The 22024-nt window shown below is 33.7% G+C and overlaps 2 protein-coding genes and 2 pseudogenes across 3 annotated transcripts; 3 read left to right on the top strand and 1 right to left on the bottom strand.

Annotated features, from left to right (window-relative positions):
• Positions 1-5387: 5387 nt before the first annotated feature.
• LOC143587820 (beta-glucuronosyltransferase GlcAT14A-like) lies at positions 5388-8265 on the top strand. Its single transcript, XM_077069000.1, has 4 exons — positions 5388-5494; positions 6027-6704; positions 6782-6857; positions 7533-8265. The coding sequence occupies exons 2-4, from the start codon at positions 6116-6118 to the stop codon at positions 8146-8148; spliced, it is 1281 nt and encodes a 426-aa protein (XP_076925115.1). The 5' UTR covers positions 5388-5494; positions 6027-6115; the 3' UTR covers positions 8149-8265.
• LOC143587810 (protein SPA1-RELATED 4-like) lies at positions 8225-12522 on the bottom strand. Its single transcript, XM_077068993.1, has 8 exons — positions 12390-12522; positions 11679-12275; positions 11422-11579; positions 10182-10887; positions 9734-9877; positions 9332-9643; positions 8725-8784; positions 8225-8571 (listed from the first exon to the last, which is right to left on the bottom strand). Exons 2-8 carry the CDS (start codon positions 12192-12194, stop codon positions 8383-8385), a joined length of 2085 nt encoding a protein of 694 aa, XP_076925108.1. The 5' UTR covers positions 12195-12275; positions 12390-12522; the 3' UTR covers positions 8225-8382.
• Positions 12523-15324: 2802 nt separating this feature from the next.
• On the top strand, positions 15325-18693 carry LOC143586625 (putative ubiquitin-conjugating enzyme E2 38; annotated as a pseudogene). The gene is made up of 8 exons (XR_013144740.1): positions 15325-15345; positions 15429-15582; positions 16751-16962; positions 17069-17425; positions 17495-17558; positions 17639-17778; positions 17871-18173; positions 18248-18693. The product of XR_013144740.1 is annotated as a putative ubiquitin-conjugating enzyme E2 38 (transcript).
• A 658-nt stretch (positions 18694-19351) lies between these two features.
• Positions 19352-21937, top strand: LOC143586633 (putative ubiquitin-conjugating enzyme E2 38; annotated as a pseudogene).
• Positions 21938-22024: the final 87 nt, after the last annotated feature.

The following is a 22024-nucleotide window of genomic DNA, read 5'->3' on the forward strand; positions in this document are numbered from 1 at the left end:
TTATATTTCTAAGCGCGCCGCGGGAAGAACTTCAATTCTAAGCGCGTCGCGAGAAGAACTATATTCCTTAGCGCGTCGCGGGAAGAACAGTATCCATAGCGCGCCGCGGGAAGAACTAAAATCCTTAGCGCGCTGCGGGGACAGTTCGTCTCGCGTATCGCAGTAACAGGTGGTCTTCACGCAAGCTTCCTTGTAAAGAGTCTGGCGCGTGGAGCTGCGCAGACAACCTTAGGCGGGAAGGAACAAAGGACAGAGGTTCAAGGCTTAAGGGCGGGACGGCGACAAGAGGGAAAAGAAGGCGGAAAGAGAGAAGAGGGACGGGACGGCGGAAAGAAAAAGAGAGAAAGAGGCGGGAAGGAAAATATATATTATTATTAAAAGTAAAATATAAGTATAAATATTAAATCATAAAAGAAAGAGATCGGGTCAGAGAAACGGGTACCTGGGTCGGGTCGGATCGGGGCAGATGTCACAATAATGGTGAAGCCCAGAGGCAGAAGCTTCCAGTCAGTAGATTTTTCATCCAACTTATGGAAATCGGACGGCTCAGAATGAAAGATGGTCACATAATTGTTTGATAAGCATTAAGCAATCAAACCACCGTATTTTAGTACCAACATTAATACTGCCGACACGCTTAATTTATAAACTACAAATTATCTTTGCATCCTTTTTATTATTTGTTTAGAATATATATATATATATATATATATATATATATATATATATATATATATAAAATCAGACACAATAAAAGTCTTAACAAGTGCCAGAAAGATGGATAATTAGTGACTGAAATAAGAGCAAATGTCTTGTGAAATCAAATGGCCGCTAGAGTTTGTGTGTTATAAGTTGTTTACGTGTTAAACTTACCCACATGAAAACACGTTTTAGACCTTAAGGGTGAAAGGTGTGATATTGGGGATGAGTGGTAACACCTTCACCCCTCGATGCCGAGTGGGTCGTATGTGCGTTGTAGATTACTCCTGACATGTTACCATTTAAGATTGTTTAAATTGATATTCGGCAACTAATTTTTTTTTCTTATTTGAATTAGATTATTAATGGCTTTGAGGATAAGAGAGATGAGTTCGGGGGTAATTAAAAACTAGGTCACATCAACATCATGTAGGCTTAACTCATTCACTAACTAACCCGTTAACTATTGTGTTATGGTTAACTAACATTAAATAAAACAAGAAACAATGTTTGATTGGTTGTTAGAGGTGAACCATACTTAAATTTAATCTCTTAGACATGTTATATTAACGAAGGAAGGGGCTCCATGATTGGTGCCTTGGTGTGTTGTGAGTTAGTAATATCAGCTTATGTGAAGAGTGGGACGCCACCCACTAATGCCTACAACAAGCGGTTTATCATTGAAGAGACATTATACAAGGAATGGAAGGATGGATGACGTCCACCTTTTTTTCAATTTAAAAAGTAAACGTTTATAAAAACAGACCAAAACGATAGCAAAACACACCCCACTCCACAAGCAGGATAAAAGAAAAGGCCACACCAAAAAAACTATATTAAATTGAAGTTACACCACTTAGACCGCTCTCTAAGTATTTACAACTGGACCTATATGTGTACCACAAAAAGTCAAGAAATCTGATCTTCCAAATTAAATCTTTAACTTTGATCACTTTGTCTTCAAAGATTCTGTCATCCCTAGCTTTTCATATACTCCAACAAGATTTGATCACGAATCACGATCTAATGGAATGCCATTTTCTTACCAACCCCCAAGCCCAATATGTTGAAGAGGTCCAACAAATATTTAACCGAGAAGGTGAAAATCGGTGCGGCTTTATACCATGAGCTCACAAAGTCCCAAACCTTCGAAGCCACCTCACAACCTATCAAAACATGCTCGATCGCCCAGATAGTACCCATGATCGTAAAAGTTATCATTAGCCCAAAACGAAGTGACATGAACGGTCCTAGAGATGTAACTCTCCAACACAAGCGATTGTTCTAAGACAGTTATGTCATTGTTGGAACCCGGAACACCAAAGAATGCTGACCAAATCCAAATTTCGTATGAAGCAATCGCTTGAAGGCTGGCCGTTGATCCCTTTTGGTTACCTCGTGTGTATTGACCTTGCCATGGAGTTGGGTAATTAATCATTCTCAATGCATACAATCTACACTCCCGATCATGTTGGGTAAATCATGCACCCTTGCATGTGCCTCGCAAAGATGTCGTAAATCGTTCAAGTTGGGCTCTCTTAGATAATGCGGTCCATAGTTTTAATATTCCTATATTTTATACAATTTATAAAATAATTAATTAAAGTAAACAAGTGATATAATTATTTAAAAAAATGAAATGTACCATAACAAAAATACTCTGAGGTGTCCCGAGTTGTTTTATCGGCCATATTTAAATACTCATCATTGATGTCGGACGTGTTTCTGCAGGCGAGCATGCGTATGACTGACGTAACCTTCTGAATAGCTGTGAATCCTAGCGCCCCTCGATTGTCCGTTTTTTTGCTTAATGTAATTAAGCTCACGCTCCAAATCATTGGTGATGCGCATAAATAAATTTTTAGACATCCGAAAGCGATGCTTAAAATTCTTTGGGTTCTTGTATCTCGGCGAGTCGTTGAAGTAATCCACCATCAACCGGTCCTTGGCGCAAATACAGTCTCGTTCGATATGTGTTCTTTGAAACCGGGGGTGGAGGAGAGCTAATAGAATTCATATAAGTTGCCGTGAGCACAATCGTACTCGTACCGCCTCTTCCTCCGCGTCGTCTTCGGCTTGTCGGTCTGGCCCAGAAAAAACCGGTTATATATAAAAGTGGGAGAATCCATAGATTAGGTTTTACAGAGAATTTGATGTAAAGAATATAGAGTTTAAGAAAGAAATATTTATAAATTTGGTGAGTTTGATTAGGGATGAAGATGATTATATATAAATTAATTTGTAATATGACCGTTAAACGATCAACTTTTGTGAAATTGCGTGCCCAATAAGCGTTTTGTAGAAAACGCCCCACCAACAAAACCAACCCATAACGTCGGGGGGGGGGGGGGGGGCGTTTTCACCTTCACAACGCCACAACTTGGCCATTAGGCCACCCGTAGTGGGCCCCTTGTTTGGGAGAAATCCGGCGACAATGGGCGATAACACTTCCCCTCCCTTCGGGCGATTTGTGGGGCGGGGTGGGGGGCAACTCTTTATCGCCTTCTTCCCTTTTCTTTTTATTATTATTATGTTTGTTTGTGTTATATATATATATATATAAAATGCCACAACACCATTACACCCTAAAAACAAAAAATAACTCTTTGTCATATGGCGTAAAACGGCCATTTTATAGCATCTCCACTACACATAGCCTTATGGATGGTTTTAGGGGTATTGAAATTTTTGTGCTTTGTTTTATAAAAACAAAAAGAGTCAAACAAGTTGTTAAACTTCATGCTCATGCTTGTATATTTGATCAAAAACCTGATTTCCAACATGCTATATGTGATTTAACACACTAAAATCGTCATGAAATGGATACAAGCAAAGTGAAAAAGAAAAACCTTCTAAATATATACTTTTTCATAAACAAAAACCCTTTTAATTAGGCCCAAAAAGATACTAGTATTACCATTTTACCCTCATGCGTACCATTTGGGTTGAGACTTGAAGAAGGTCAAGGAAGTTGTTTAGAGTTTAGAAATAAATTAGAAAGCAAAGTCTCTGTTGACATTCACGTGTCGATCTTAAAGTGGTCCATAGCAAAGGATGATACACGTTTTCTTAACGCTGTCGTATCAAGTTATTTTCATTTTCATCATATTCAATTTAATTTACCATATTTTGATTCCACAAAAGTAAAAACTTTTACTGTTTTTTTTTTGACATAAACCCAAAATAAATAAGGCCCCAGTTCCTTATTTTTATTTAATCTGAGCATTTATAACGAAAAACTATTTATTACTATTCAGTTTAATTTTTTTAATTTTTATTTATATATATACTAGTTTTTATCCCCGTATTACGGGGCTGTTTTATATTATTTGTTTTTAATATTTATATACTTTTTTGGAGTTTAATTTTATTTATTATAAAGAAATTCATAATATACTTAGAGTTTAATGATAAATGGGTTTTACAAATAACTAAAATGTTATAACCCGGTTTAAAAGTTATCTGGATTGGGTGAGATCCAAGACCCACTTATTTTTTGGTTTCTTCGTTTTTTTAAAAAAATCATATAATAATTTTATCTGGTTCTAATATTTATTTATTTTTTGAATTTATATTTTTTTATTGTATGAAAGTTAATAATATACTTATGGTTTGATGATAAATTGTTTCACATATAAATGAGATGTTATAACCCGTTTTAAAAGCTATATGATTTTGATGAGACCCAAGACCCGTTTATTTTATTTACTATAAAATTGGTTTTTAATTATAAATAATATTTATGAAAGTTAATAATATACTTATGGTTTGATGAGATCGAAGACCCGTTTATTTTTTTACTATAAAATTGGTTTTTTAATTTAAATAATATATATATCTTTTTCAAAATAAATAAGATATTAATTTTTAGTATATTCTATTTTATAGGATTTTTAAATCAATAATTTGGTGAAAATAATTTTAATTTAATGAGATTTTATAACCCGTTTAATAAAGTTCTTGGTTTGGTAAAACACATACACATGAATTCAGGTCAAAAGCATGAGAAGCCTTCATTTAAAAATTAAGCAAATCTGGTGACTTCTAAAAAATGGAGAGCGACCACATCGCGACATATATGATTTTTATGTTTTCGTTTATATATATTATAGATATAAACAAAATAGTAACATAAATACATAAGCTACCTAATAACTAACAACCATAACCATATAACTATTAAGTAAACGGTTAATCTTTATCATAATATTTAAAGAGAAATTTCTCAGTATAGTAACCGAGTTTCTTTCACATTTGAATATAATCAAATTCAATTGAAACCAGATAGTCATTAATTATTTTTAGCCGGCAATTAAGTCAAGTGGTGTTGATCATAAATCATAAATATTCTTTTATCTTACGTTTGACTTAACTAATAAATACCCATAAAACTTTTATTTCCAACTAATATTTTCAAATATATGATTACATTTTATTACTTTAATGTATGTATAAAATCAATTAATACTATTTATTTATTTATGTAATAAAAATAAAAACTTGTTGACCGTTATTAATGAAAAATAATTAAATTGAGATGATAATAATAATAATAATAATAATAATAATAATAATAATAATAATAATAATAACATTTAAAGCCGAACACTAAACTCACAAAAGTCGATGATGTCGTCTCGATCCAACAAAGTATACATTCAAGTAAACGCATACACACACACACACACACACACACACACGACTACACGATACACACATCTTCCTCAGTCTCCCTCAAATCTCGGATAATGTTGTCTCCACACACACATTGAAAAATTTTAAAAACCAGGTAATTGTTTCTGCAAATTCGCTAAGATTCATGGGTTTTGCTTTAAACGAAATGGGTCAGTCTTAGATTTGCTTATTATGCTTCAATTCAACCGGTTTAACCGATTCACCAATTTCAAGCTATGATCTTGATTTTGTACTGTTTTGATCAACAGTGACGAATTTACGACCATATGTTGCTTACAAATTGTGGGTTTTGTTAAAGATTTAAACTTTTGTATTGTTTGTATCGATTTAAGTTCATAATAAGCATTAATTTTAATGTTCTTGCTGTTTTGAAAACCAGGTAATTGTTTCTGCAAATTTGCTAAGAATCATGGGTTTTGCTTTAAATGAAATGGGTCAGTCTTAGATTTGCTTATTATGCTTCGATTCAAATGATTTAACTGATTTTGCATATTAAAGCACCGATCTTGATATGGGTTTTTGTTAAAAGTTAAAAATTTTGTATTTTTCTTGGAATCTTGTATTGTTTGTATCGATTAAGTTTATAATAAGCATCAATTTTAATGTTCTTGCTGGTTTTTTTCAACAGCTAGCGATTTGACCGTCACACAACGCAATCTGATCCAATTTGGTCATTAATTTAACTTCTTGGGAGACCAATTTGGATACAAATTGTCAAACAATGAGGTTACCAAAGTCAAATACTATGATGAAGTTTCAAGAATTCACATTTAAGCTTCTCCACTTTGAAAAAAGATGGGTGCTTCCATTATCATTAGCTTTAATAATATCCATTTTCTTGTTCACAATATCCATCAATTTAAACACTCAAAACAAGTTCAATTCTTTTCAAATTGGGTCAAACAAGACCTCAGCTTTTGCTGAAAACAACATCCAGTCTGCACCCCCTCCGCCCCGTCCGACGGTCCCTCGGTTCGCTTATCTTGTTTCCGGGTCGAAAGGGGATTTAAACAAGTTGTGGAGGACGGTTAGAGCGTTGTACCATCCGTGGAATTATTATGTTCTTCATCTTGATCTTGAGTCATCGGTCGAGGAGAGAATGGAGCTGGCTTCCCGGGTTGAGAGTGATCCGTTTTTTACTGCGGTTGGGAATGTTTATGTGATTCCTAAGGCTAATATGGTTACATATAGAGGTCCAACAATGGTGGCTAACACTCTTCATGCTTGTGCTATTTTGCTTAAAAAGTTTAAGGATTGGGATTGGTTTATTAACCTTAGTGCCTCGGATTATCCTCTCGTGACTCAAGACGGTTGGTTCTTGGATCTTGATTCGTTTGTTTGGTGATTTTGTGTTGGTTTTGATTGATTTTATTGAATTTGGTTGCAGATCTTCTTTATGCATTTCATGATTTGAAGCGGGATTTGAATTTTATCGAGCACACGAGTCAATTAGGGTGGAAAGAGTAAGTATTGTGTGTTTCAGTTTAGTCTAAATGGGTTCGGGTCATTACTATGTTTTTGAATTTTATCGAGCATTTATATTTTATGATACTTCACATACTTTTGAGTATGTGAAACTTATTAAGACCACACAAAAACTCGACATGATTAAAACGAAGTTTGTGGGTTTGTGTTTAGTCTAAAGGGGTTCGGGTTAGTTTCGGGTCAAACCCACAAACACGTATTTATTGTAAATTTGTGATTTTAGAGTATACTATGCAGAAGTATAAAATAATTTTTTTTGAGTTAAATGGATTGTGTTCATGTCAACCCGTGAAGCTTGTGTTTTCGGGTTCGTGTGTCTGACACGATTTTCGGGTTCGTGTAAAATTTTTGGGTTGATCCGTGAACCTGACCCGTTTATGTAATAATTTAAACTAAGTGAGTATCTTATGCCATATATCTTATATAAATTTGTATTTTTTATAAATTTCTGATTTTAGAACATTAGTATGTAGAAAGAACAAAATACAAAATTTAAGTTAAGTTAAATGGGTCTTGTTCATGTCAGTCCACGAAACTCGTGTCATGTTCAAGTTCATGTGTCTTAACACAATTTTTGGGTTTGATCCGCAAACCCACGACGTGACACGCATAATGCCAATACTGAAAGAGTGTGTATGACTCTGTATATACAGGAATAAAAGGGCAATGCCATTGATGGTCGACCCGGGACTATACCAAAACAGAAAGTCAGATATCTTTTGGGTTCAACCGAAACGGGCTCTGCCGACAACTTTCAAAATGTTTACCGGGTCAGCCTGGATGATCCTATCACGTTCATTTGTCGAACACTGCATATGGGGTTGGGATAATCTTCCAAGAAAATTACTCATGTACTACACAAACTTCGTCTCATCACCCGAACATTACTTCCAAACGGTTATTTGCAACACCCCGGAATTCGTGTCAACCGTGGTCAACCACGACATGCATTACATATCATGGGATACGCCTCCGAAACAACATCCTCATACTTTAACCTTAAACGATACGGGTAATATGATAGCAAGTGGGGCCGCGTTTGCACGCAAGTTCAAAAAGGATAGTCTTGTTTTGGATATGATCGACCGTGAGTTGCTCCACCGTAAGAATGGTAGTTTCACTCCAGGCGGGTGGTGCAAGGGGGACCCACATTGCAGCAAGGTTGGGAAACCGACACGGGTCAAACAGGGCCCGGGTGCTAAAAGGCTTCGCCGCCTTATAGGGATGTTGCTTCAACAACCTAAGTTTAGTCAAAGTCAATGCCAATAGATTTTATGAATTAGAATTAAAAAAATAGTAGTGTTTAATACTTTAATATATGCTCATATAGAATTTTTGCTTGTGGATCAAGGTGAGATGTTTTTGTTGTATTTTGAATCTGTTGTTATTCAATGACTTGTACATCATGCAGCTAGAGATGTACATTGTTTCGGTTTGAAATTCAAGTCATAACAATCTTAACTGCAAAAACTACAAAACTTGTACACCATCTACTCCCAAAATTTAATCCATTTCCAAAACCTTAATATTTCCACTAGAATTTGCAGCAACCAAAGTCGACGATTGAGGGCGCCAACACACGGATGAAATGAATTGTTCGTTGTCATCCACTTCATTTCCTGATAAAGGATCGGTGGTGTTGAATTTATATGACATTGCAGGCATAGGTAATGCTTTGTGATAGATGAAAACCTGTTCAAATGGTTATGAAAAAGTAAATAAACATCAATGAAATTATTCTCAATATAGAGAAAACCAAAAACCCGAAACAAACCTATAACGGGCGTGTGGGCTAAACACAATAAATAATAATAATAATATAGATATTTAGCGGTTACTAATTACCTCGTTTGTTTCTGAACCAGTAGCGATGTAGTTTCCTGAGATTGATAAACCAACAAAATTCTACAAAAAGGTAAAAAACAAATTATTTTCAAAACATCATCATCATCGTACTCAGTAAATCTCACCAATAGCAAAGCTATGGTAGGGTCTGAGGAGGGTAAGATGTAGACAGCCTTACCTCTACCCCATTGGAATAGAGAGGCTGCTTCCGGTGAGACCCCCGGCTCGATAGTAGTTTTGCATCAAGCCTTGAACATAAGGCACATAACACTCAACCATCGGCACACCGGCCGATTGGTGCATGTGCCCTTGTCTTTCGGCTATCAACACCACCACAGGATGCTTGATTAACCTTCCGACATTTTTAACGTTATTTTCACGCGATTAGTCTAATAACGTCAAAATTAGTGCAATTTCAATTTTGCCCACCCGAGGTTCACACATATATACATTATATCAACGCCACCAATTATTTTCAAAATTATTTTCAAAACAAGAATAAAAAACAACCAGTTTTGTCCTGAACCGGTTTTGACCCACTACCCAACCCGGTCAGCCTGGCCCATTTTGCAACCTCTAGAGCTCAAAGAAACAAAAAAGTAACTACCTTTACATTGATATGGCCCGAGAATGACTGAATCGGGCGGTCGACGACTTGACATGTGTCGTCTGATAAATCCCAGAGCTTGAGTGTGTTATCGGTGGATGATGATACAAGCGTTTTTGAATCTAGAAACTTGATGTAACTAATGGTTCTTTTATGTCCAACCAATGTGTGAAGTGGTACATTTAAATTGCGTATATCATGGTAATATACTCTATGATCTGCAGAACCAAATGCAAGAAAGTTGCTTGAATCACAACGAAACTGAACGCAGCACGCGTTTGCCTTTGTTCTAATGGTTCCAATACTCGAATTCTGCAGTAATAACAAGAAACGTTAGTTATTATACATTTTGATATTGATATAAGTCAAAGTTAAGTGTCGGTTAATAATGAATATAATTGCCTGATTAATATTCCAGAGCTTAACGCAACCATCATCACTCCCACTAGCTAGCAATTTTGGATCTGTTGAAAAGTCAACAGACCACGCGCGTCTCTCGTGCTCTTTCATTTCCATTGATAGTCGACCTTGTGCAACATCCCACACCTGAGAATTAATAATGATGTGCGGGTTGAGTAACGGGTCGAAACGGGCAGCTTTTCTTGATAAAAACTAATGCATTAATTATGATTAAATTTCAGTTTTATAAAGCGATAACTAAGTATTAGAAAAAAAAGGCTTTTGAAGACCTGTAACCTATTTGAACCATTTGACCCGTACCCTTTTTGCTAATTTTTTAATTTGACCCGTTTGAGATAAAAACTACCCAAATCGACCCATTTTGCTAACTTTTTAATTTGACCCGTTTGAAATAAAACTACCCAAATTAACCCATTTATTCACCAATTACCTGCACGACACCTTCAAAATTACTCGAAACACACTGGCTTTTGATGTAACTATTCCAACAAACACTGCTTATCTTTGACCTTGTCGGGATTTCAATAAGCGGAAAGTGGATGTCTCGATTCGAGTTCAAAACCGATTGATATTCGAAAACTTTAATCTTTTTATTAACACCCGCTGTTGCAAAGAATTCCCCATCACGATCAAAACTCAACGAACACACGAGGCTTGAAGAATTAAAAAGATCACCTTGTTTCAAGTCAGCTTTGACTTTTAACTTACTAGATGACATGTACTTAGATAATCCCTCCATAAATGAATTTATCCACCCACTATTTACAGCTCTATTTCTAGCTAAAAAGTATGCTGATTCTATTTTCTTGATGTTTTTCATCATTCTAGAACTTTCTTGATTTTCTTTAGGTGTTCTTTTGACCCGTTTTCTTGACCCGGAGCTTGCATTGTCGTCATCCTGATCATGTGTTCTTCTCATAGATGCTTGAAATTTTGTAACTTGTTGCAGATCAGAAGTCAAAAATGACACTTTTTTCTGCAAGTAATCCGCGGTTTCTTGTTTTCTTTGTTGTAGCATTAAAAGAAAGTCTAATAACAATTCTTGCTCGACAATTTTTTCTTCAAGCTCGATTGCAGCTTCGTGTTCGTCTAATTTTTCTCTGAATTCGTTAAGAAACTCACTTTGTAACACTTCACTACATCCAAGTAAACCACGAAAGATAAGAAATTAAGAACCTTGATTAACAAGTAACAAGAAAAACTATGATTAGGCGTGTAAACGAACTGAACGTTCAGTGAACAGTTCATGAACCGTTAGACGGGAAGTTCATTATTTAATAAATGAACAAACATGTACAAAAAAATTGTTCATTTAGTTATGTAAACGAACGCGAACGCATGTCTCGTTCGTTCATTTAAATTCCTTTATGTTTGTCACTTTGTTGGTTCATGTTTGTTTAAGTTCGTTAACAGAACGTTCTTCACATTACTTTTAACTAGTTTTAGATCAGTTATGTTTGTTCAGCTACATTTGTACGTTAATGTTCGTGAAACTATTCATTTATACTCTAAACAAACGAACATAAACAAACATGAGCAAGAGAACTCTACTGATTTAATTGTTTGCTTTCGATCGCTTGCTCAGTCGTTAAACGAACTAACACGCGCATGCTTTGTTTGGTCTGTTTACAAAGCTAACTATGAGTAGTTAGTAAATCTTGTGAACTTACTCTATTTGAGGCCTGCTAGCAGGGTCGGGATGCAATAACCGCATTACAAAAAACGCTTCCTTTGGCCACTTGAAATGTAATTGTGGAGGAAACACACGATGTTTAAGGTCACACATGGTCGGATTCTTTTCTTCTAACGAACTACAAGGGTAATATAACTGTTCATGGAAATAAACCCAAATGGAAAATAACTATTTAAGGAAATATTAACTAAAAATAACCAAAAGAAGCTGAAAACATACTGAAACCAAACACACCTCAAAAAGAAGAACACCTAACCGATAAACATCGGAAGCACACGAGCCGGGCCCACCAGCAGCCTCTTCAGGGCTTGTGTACCAACTCGTTTCCATTTCCAATATCTTTTTCATAGGAAACATAACTTTCCCTTCTTCCGCTTGTTTCACATTAATTTCGGGGCAATCGGTTTTTAACACTTTATGTGAAACATTTGAAGATGTTACATCTTGATAAGAATCTGAGCCCGAATCCGAGCAAGTAGCAGACTCTATAAACGAAACATGGTTAAACGACGACATGACAAAGCACGAGGGGCGGTTGTTGTGAACAACAAACCCTTGTGAATGTGCCAAGTTTACAATTTTGACTATTTGCATAAATATATGTAAGCATTCAAGCGGTTCAACCACTCGGTTCGTGTTGTCTAACCACTGTCTCAAACTAATATCTTTCCTTGTACTCTCATGATCATGATCATGATGATCATGATCAGTTTCAGACGAATTATCCATATCATCCACCAATTGATCCATAAAAATCAATACATATTCCAATTCTACAACATGCAGCCTCTATGAATAACATTTTACATCCAAAAATTTCCAACTTTTAGCCTGATAATAAATAAAACACATATAAGAGGCAGAAACATAAGCATGATCACAATAACAAAAACAACAACAACAACAACATAATAATAATAATAATAATAATAATAATAATAATACCAGAAAATTTCATGAGAGGAGCAGGGGGTTTGAGATGAGATCTTTAACTATATGTAAACAAGAACCACAAAGGTGGAATCTTTATTTAATAAAATCATAAAAAAAGAATCTCCACAGATGTCCTCAGGAGGTTGTTTTAATTGCAAACCAACATGTTTCTGAACTCAAATAAAATATTGGTATCCTACAAAAAAAGAATTAAAAAAGACCAGATAAGATTTGAGTTTGTTTTGAAGCCCCAAACTGAACAATCTCTTCTTAAACTCCTTTTGTACGTGGCAGATCTTTGTCCTTTAAATCCATAGCCACTTGCACAGTACGATACATAATAATAATAATAATAATAATAATAATAATAATATAAGCATATATTATTATATAATCAAAAGAAGCAAAAAAGAGAAAATGCAATTAACAACAAAAATAGAGTGGTGTTCCTTAATTAGGATAAATTGACAATGGAAGATGACATACTTGGGTTCGAATAGTGGAGAATGAGTTTGGTTGAATCATAAGAATTTCTAATAGGGGGATGATAAATATTACGTGCACATGTATCATCAAACTTTTACCTTTTCTAGCAGAAAGGATGATAAATATCATGTACATTGATATCATCTGTCAATAATTTTATAAAGACACTAATTTATCTTATTTAATAACTGAATTTATAAGTGTTGCTATAATAAAAAATTAAAAGATATATTAGATTATTTATTTGAATTTTAAATTTTAAAACTTATCTATAATTAATTTTTATTTTTAATTTTTAAGTATTACTATTTAAAAAAATTCAATTATAGTATAAATTATAGACTATTGAATTAAAATAAAAAATTTTAACTTTACAATATTATAAAGTTTGTAGATTTCGTTATATAATCATATAACTCGATTTTTTAAAGTTATACTTAAAATTGTCATTTTGACGGTTTTTCTTTAAGTGATGTTGGTTTTAATACCCAACAATCTTTTTGAGTGTTTTTTTTAATTTTCTTAGAGCATCCACAATGCTCTTACGTGAATGTCGTCTGGAAAATCTAAACCAATCAAAAGTGGTCGTATAGCGTTGTGAAGGTTGTCCAGAATTTAATGTCACTTTTATTCCTTTTCGTTTTTTTACAACATAAATGTTGTTTTAAACGAAAATGACTGGAGAAACATTTTAGTTTTTTTAACTTTTTGTTATATATATATATATATTTTGAATTATGATTTTTTTTTATTATTTCATTCATGGAATTTTTGTGTGGTCATAAAAATTCTCATATTTCATTTTAACTTATACATGTTGTAAAATACTTATAAATGTTGTAAGAGAAAGTTGTAAAAAGTTAACGAAAGTGAACAAAGGGAATAATTTAAAAGATAGAATCTATAAATAGAAACGTTTCAAAATAAACCGAAAACATTTTGTAAGTTTTAAACACCCATAAACATGCAACATCAACTATCAAATCAGATTTCAAACATTCTTTAAAGCCACCTATTTTATCAACAATGCTATAAATTTTCAAAAAAACCATCTATGTTGTAAAAAAACGAAGAGTAAAAGTGGCATGTAATTTTGGACAACCTTCACTGCGCGACACAACCACTTTTGGTTGGTTTGGATTTACTAGACGACTGTCACGTAGGAGCGTTGGTGGATGCTCTAACAAAATTAGAAAACACTCAAAAATATTGTTGGGTATTAAGACCAACCTCACTTAAAGAAATAATGTCAAAATGAATTATAACTTTAAAAAATCGATTTTATGATTATAAAACGAAATCTACAAACTTTATAATATTGTAAAGTTAAAAATATATTAAGTTTTTTTATTTTAATTTAACGGTCTATAATTTATACTATAATTGATTTTTTTAAATAATAAAACTTAAAATTTAAAAAAAATCAATTATAGATAATTTTTAGAATTTAAATTCAAAATAAATAATCTAATTTATCTTTTTAACTTTTTATTATAACAACACTTATAAATTCAATTTTAAATAAAATAAATTAGTGACTTCATAAAATTACTGACAGATTAATAATACCAGTAACTGTTCGATAATATCAAGGTACATAATATTTATCATCCCCTTTATTAGAAAAGATAAACGTTCGATGATATCAATGTAAATGATATTTATCATCCCTCTAACAAATATCCTTTTGATTCAACTTAACTCATGCTTCACTAATCAAACCCAAGTATGCCATGATTGTCATCTACCATTGTCAATATAATAATAATAATTTACAAGATTAATATGGAAAGAAATAATGTTAACAAACTATGAGGTATACAAGAATAACATGTATACTATATAATAAATAAAAGTTTTCTCATATCACATGTCATTCTCTTATGCATTTTTATTCTTTATTCCAGCCTCTCTCTCCTATTAATTATGCATACTTTTTAAAGTTATTTTTATAAATTTTTTGTTTAATGATTTCTCTAATTACTTTTACAAAACGTATGTTATATTTTTTAAAATGTTAGGTTTATTTATAAAACATTTTTATAAACGGGATCTTTAATTAAACTCGACCCGCATTATTTTCACCTGTAACCGTAATATCTTTCTTTCTATCCATATTTTGTCGATCAAAACCTTATCGATTCTCCTTTACTGTACATTCTTCAACTAAACGAACGTTTTCTTCTACTAATGGTTGGTTCGTATCGATTGTACTATTTATGTTTTCATAATACTATTTTACTTTAGTTGCTACCATATTTTTAGTGTATTATCTAATTTTGTATCGAAAGAAGTATTTAAATATTTATGATTTATATTTAAGTTTGTGAATAGTACTTATAATTTAACTTTGTACTTAATGTATTATTCAACTTTATTTATCAAAAGTTATCATTTTCAAAATTTAAGTTGTCCAACCCGTGTAAAACACGGATACATAAGCTAGTATACTAATATAAAAATGTTATCCCGGTTGGCTAATGTGAGAGATGGAATCATCGTCTAGATACATCCCTAAGACCTTCAAGTAAAGCCTTGATTACTGGTACATTTTTGTTATTCAAGTTATATGTTAATGTGAGAGTTGATTTATTAATTTGTAAACGAGTGTTCTGGGGGAGTAGTTCGTCGTATGCTGAACCTGATGTTATTGAGATCGATCCCCCGTTGGCTCATCAAAATTCGAAAACGAAAGCAAGGAGTACAGAAAAGGAGGTACGTAATTGTCATGTCTAGTTTTGTTTTATTATTATTTAAATTCATTTGAGAGTAGCGTTTATATAATAAAAGCACAAAACAAACAAACAAGAAGCTACGTCGACAAGAAGCTATGTTACCGGCTCTTTTTTGATTGGATAACTTTTGAGGCTGAATGTAGGAATTAAGTACATTTTTTAATAATAATATAATTTAATAAAGATATTCTCTTTATTCATATATATATAAATAAATAAATAAAAATATAAATAAACTTACTTGAATGTAAAAGATATTCAACAAGGTTCTTTGAGTGAAAAGTGTCTTTGGTTTTTTCTTGATCTTAACATTTGAAATAAAGTCGTTAACGTTGGTTGAGGATTCATATTAAATACCGTGTCACTTGAAACAGATTTTGTGTCGCTTCTTAGACGAACACACCTATCTCTCAAAGTACAACAACCAGAACAATACATGTACATGTACTGCTGGAGGTGGCTCTCGCACCCAAGGAATCACTGGGTAAGATGACGTTATAGACTTTTGTGAAAAAGAAAGAGAAGAGATGATGAAAGAAGTGAGAGTTTTCCTCTCTAATGGTGACTTTATTTTTGTCTAAATTTTGTGTCTTTTAGAAATGAACCGTAAGGTTCTATTTATAATCATAATTATCAAAACTCCTTATTTGTTTAATTTAAACACAATAATGACAATTTATGTATCATAAAAGTACTTAAGAATCATAACCAAAACATCCATGTAATTCATGGCATTGTTTTATGAGTCAAAATCAAAACAGCCATTTGATTTATGGCAAATACAATTTGTAAGCATTAATCCCAAAGATGAAACAAATTCCTATCAGTCACCCTAAGTTTAACAATATATATTCATTTCAACCACTGAACCACTCAACTTCGAGCATCAATATCTGATTCATTATAGCTCTGTTTTGGACACGGTTTAGTTTGTTGTGAAACTCTCACAATGTAGAGCACAAACCCGAATATAATATTTTATATACCACATATATAAATATAATAATTAGTCCAAGGTTAGGAAAAAAAATCATTTTCATATTTTGCTAAAATTCCTTTTTAACAATTTTCCAACACGGATAAATCTTTTCATATGCATGCAACTACTTGCTACAGTGTAGAAAGAGGAGTTTGCTTCATAAAATGCTGAAGTTCTACATATTTGATTATATACTCACTAAATTTGTCAGGTTGAAATAATTGATTTAGACATAGATGAAGACTGTAACAATGTAGTGTTTCTTGGAGGGAATATTAATGCTGAGTCTAACAAAAAAATGAAGGGTATAATGGGGATATCTTTAGGTTCTAGTAGTGCCTCAAAGTTAGATGCAAAGAAGGCTGAGTCAAATAACAATGGAAAGGTATAAGATGTTCGTTGGTTTTCTTTACTTTTTTTTTTTTTTTTTTTTTTATGTTTTCTGGTGTTTTATATGTGTAACTGTTATATGTAATTCTTGTCTGTTTCAGGAGGTTCTAGATTCTTCCAAGAGCTTCGACATAAAATCAACTAACGTTTTTGATTTAGACGATTATGTTTCTGATGATGTTGATGATTTGACTTTACAAGCCTATTTTGATAACAGTGATCTCCCTACTGGAATCAAAGCCTCTGATTATGCACTAACTAATAGCAGTAATCATTTGTCTAATAATACTCAAGTTGTTGCAAGTAGCCCTAGCCCATCAAGTTCAACACTAGCTGAAAGCTCATCTAGCAAAGTGAAGACGTCTTTTAATGACGAAGCTTTGGAAAAGTATCAAAGTTTCAAGAAGTTTGATAGTACTGTCATGGACCATTCGGATCATCATTATGCAATGACACAGGTAAGTTTGTGTTTTTATTTATTCCATTGTTACATTTCTCATTATTCATATACATGTCACTTGTTTCAGCCACATCAAAAATGTGCTAAAAGTATACAAGAAGAGTCGAGGATTCTTGAGAATGACTTGCCTGGTATGTCTCACTGGTTTATTAACTCTATTGGAATATAATGAATGATTAATGTATACATGATATTTTAGTTTTTGTTACAGACACGATATTTGTTCGAGTTTATGAATCAAGGATGGATCTTTTACGAGCTGTAATCATTGGAGCAGAGGGGACACCGTATCATGATGGTCTTTTCTTCTTTGATGTGTGTTTTCCAAGTACTTACCCGAATAAGCCACCTGTAAGCCATCTTTTTATCCAATTAATTTTAAATTTTTTAACGAATATAGCAAACGATTGACGTTTTGTAACATGTTTTGTGATGTTTTTTAGCTTGTGCATTATCACTCTGGTGGTCTTCGTATCAATCCAAATCTGTACGAATGTGGTAAAGTTTGCTTGAGCCTTCTGAACACGTGGGAGGGCGACAAGAGTGAGAGATGGGCCCGAGGCAAATCAACTATGCTTCAAGTTCTAGTCTCTATACAAGGTCTGATTTTGAACATGAAACCGTACTATAACGAACCCGGGTATGAATCTTTTGTGCAACCTGAAGAGCCTTCTTTAAGATATAATGAGACTACTCTTATTTTATCACTCAAAACAATGGTTTATACCATGAACAAACCACCAAAGGTAAGAGTTGTATTTTATTTTATTTTATTTTTAGTGTGTTTAGTTAAAAATAACGGTGAAAGTGATGGGTGCAGCACTTTGAGGATCTTGTGATTGGGCATTTTAGAAACTGTGTGCTTGATATTTTGATGGCGTGTAAGGCTTATACAGAAGGCGTGCAAGTCGGGTGTGTTGTTAAAGGAGGTGTACAAGATGTTGACGAGCGTGGCAGTTTTTGTTCACGGGAGTTTAAGAATGATGTGGCTTCATATGTTAAGACCCTTATAACTGCATTTAAGAAGATTGGAGTGAAAGAAGCTGAAGAATTTGTTCATTTAAGTGTAAAGAAAAGTCCTTTGCCTGCTGCGACCCACCGGACCCCACGTGCTCTTGGTTATTCTGGAACCTATACATCAAAGCATTGGTGAAAAGATGTCAAATGTTATTTTGGATTTTGATGCTATTATGTGTATATGGGACTAACATCTTTCTAGTGTTCAAACTTTTGAGTCGAGAAATATATCTACCGGTTTTGGTAAAATTACGAGTACTAGTTGCAGATGGACATGATTAGAATTAGAACTCTGTTTTGGTCATTCTGCATACAGCATTTATATTATTCTTTTACAGTATAAGTATATACAGCCTATACATATCAAATTCACTTGGTTTATAACTGTATAATTGGTACATTAAGAAAAAAAATTAATAAAAGAATCAAAGTTTATGTGAGAATATATGGAGATAGAATACAAGTAGGCTATAGGCCTCAACATATAGAAGTGAACCACATCAGGTTGTCCTACGTGGCGCCATCCCTACGGTATTCTCATCATTACGAATTTTGGTAGAGATGCATAAATCATCGAGTCATTTCACAATGGATTCTCTTGAACATATTTAACAAAAAGGGTGTCTTTCGTAAGAGTGGTATCTCGGTCTAATAAGCTGTGTTCATGGATGGTCTCGGCCTACTTTTGGAGAACCCGCTTATGGTAGGCCGACATTTTAATGTAATCACATCTCAGATGCATGTGACTACACTAAGATGTCGCCTCTACCATGGGCGAGTACTCCTTAACATATTTGTAACATGAGGACTTAACGAGTGAGCTAGTTAAACGTGCCGGCTAACCTTTTTTTATCCTCAATAATAAGCTGAAATTCGACAACTCGGCCATTGGAAAGAGATCAGAAATATGGCGGCAAGAAGAAGATTTAGAATTATATCAGTTAAGTTGATTAATAATACCATGTAAGGTTTTACAAAATACACGTTTTTAAAGGTGATTGAGATTTATCAAGATAGTATAATATACAAGATTAATATGGAAATAAATAATGTTAACAAACTATGAGATATAGAAGAATAAGATACTAATATAAATATGTTTACTAAGGTTTAATATTTAAGCCAAAACTAATCATCGTCTCAAATTCATTCATTCGCCATTGAAGACGTATTAAATGGAATCATCATCAAGTCAGAATTCCAAGTAAAGACTCGGTTACTGGTAGATTAATGTTATTCAAGTTATAATGTTAATGTGAGAGTGAGTTTATTTTGTTTTGTAGGAAAAGAGTGTTCCCGGGTAGCAGCAGTAGTTCATCGCATGCGGAACCCGATGTTATCGAGATTGATCCTCCTGCTCATCAATATTCGAAAACGAAGGCTACGGTTACGCAAAAGGAGGTATGTTATCATGATGGTAATCCTCCTTTTGCTCATCAATATTCGAAAACAAGTGTGTTGACTATTTTCGCATGGGACACGTGCGCTGGTTACTCATGTGGAGCCAGTTATAACTGATTAAACACGTGTAAATGGTGTCGAAAATCAAAATAATTTCAAATGAACATATTTGTGATTTGTGAACCAATACATTCTTACCCGAAAGCCGTTTTGACTTGTAACCCAAACCCACCCGATATATAACTATATGAAAACCTTTGCTAATCAATCTTTTCATATGTATGCAATGCAACTATACATGCTACATTGTAGAAATAATAATTTGCTTTGGAGAAATTTTGAAATTATGTATATTTGATTATCTAATCACTCAATTTGTCAGGTTGCCTTTCATGAAATAATTGATCATGAAGATGTTGTGTTTCTTGGAGGGAATAATGTGGACTCTAACAAGAAAATGAAGGGTATAATGGGGATTTCAATAGGTTCTAGTAGTGCCTCAAAGTTGGATGCAAAGAAAGTTGAGTCAAATAACAAGGAAAAGGTAAAAGATGTTTCTTGGTTTTTGTTTACTTGTATGAGTAAATTTATCTTTAATCTTGTCTGTTTCAGGAGGTTCTAGATTATTCCAAGAGCTTCAACACAAAATCAACTAACTTTTTTGACTTAGATGATTTTGTTTCTGATGATGTTGATGCTTTGACTTTGCAATCCCATTTTTCTAATAATTACAATTCTCAAGTTACTATAAATAGCCTTAGCCCATCAAGTTCATCATTAGCTGAAAGCTCATCTAGCAAAGCAAAGCCTCAGCGCTCATCTAGCAATGCGAAGCCGCCTGTTATTGATGATGCTATGGAAAAGTATAAAGGTTTCAAGAAGTTTGATACTGCCATCGACCATTCGGATCATCATTTTGCAACGCAACGGGCAAGTTTGTGTTTTTATTAATACATCGTTACGTTTCTTGTTATTTATTATAAATAACATACTTGTCACTTGTTTCAGCCAACTAAAAATTGTGCTAAAAGGATACAAAATGAATGGAGGATTCTTGAGAAAGACTTGCCTGGTATGTCTCACCGGTTTATCAACTCTATAGTGAATAAATGTATATATCATATTTTATTATTTGTTTTACAGACACGATATTTGTTCGAGTTTATGAATCAAGGATGGATCTTTTAAGAGCAGTGATTATTGGAGCAGAGGGGACGCCGTATCACGATGGTCTTTTCTTCTTTGATGTGTTTCCCAAGCACTTACCCGAATACACCACCTGTAAGCCATCTATTATCCACTTGATTCCATGTTTTTAACGAATATTTTTCTCATATGTTCGGTGATGTTTTTCAGCTTGTGCATTATCACTCCGGTGGTCTTCGTATCAATCCAAATCTGTATAACTGTGGTAAAGTTTGTTTGAGTCTTCTGAACACATGGTCTGGCAGCAAGAAGGAGAAGTGGATCCCAGGCAAATCAACCATGCTTCAAGTTCTAGTCTCTATACAAGGTCTGATTTTGAACACGCAGCCGTACTTTAACGAACCTGGAACTGGGTGGAATCAAGTAAAGCCTTCTTTAAAATATAACGAAAGTACTTTCATTTTATCACTCAAAACAATGGTTTATACCATGAAGAATCCACCGAAGGTACGTAAGGTTCTTTTTTCTTTTTTTAATATGTGAATTTGGTTGAAACTTAAATGATGAAATTAGTATTGGATGTAGAACTTTGAGGATCTGGCAGTTGGCATTTTAGGAGCCGTGTGCTTGATATTTTAAAGGCGTGTAAAGCTTATACGGAAGGTGTGCAAGTCGGGTGTCTTGTCAAAGGAGGTGTGCAAGACGTTGATGAGGGTAAAGGTAGCTGCTCACAAAAGTTTAAGGATGACGTGGCGTCATATACTAAAACACTTATAGCTGCATTTAAGAAGATTGGAGCAAATGAAGCTAAAGAATTTGTTCATTTAAGTGTAAAGAAAACTCCTTTGCCTGCTGCACCAAAAGTTACCCGAAGGCGGTCTGGTGTTGGTCATTCTCTAACAGGGGTTAAGTCTAAATACAAGTATCGGTGAAAATACGTCGAATGTTATCAAATTTCTCTCTGATTTTGTTTTCATAAATGATATAGATGCACGACTCGTTTCATAAAAGGATATTTCTTGTACGTATTTTG

This window comes from Bidens hawaiensis, unplaced genomic scaffold, assembly GCF_021521415.1.
Source record: "Bidens hawaiensis isolate Kalapana, Puna unplaced genomic scaffold, B.hawaiensis_p1.1 tig00001575_1, whole genome shotgun sequence".
NCBI lineage: Eukaryota > Viridiplantae > Streptophyta > Magnoliopsida > Asterales > Asteraceae > Bidens > Bidens hawaiensis.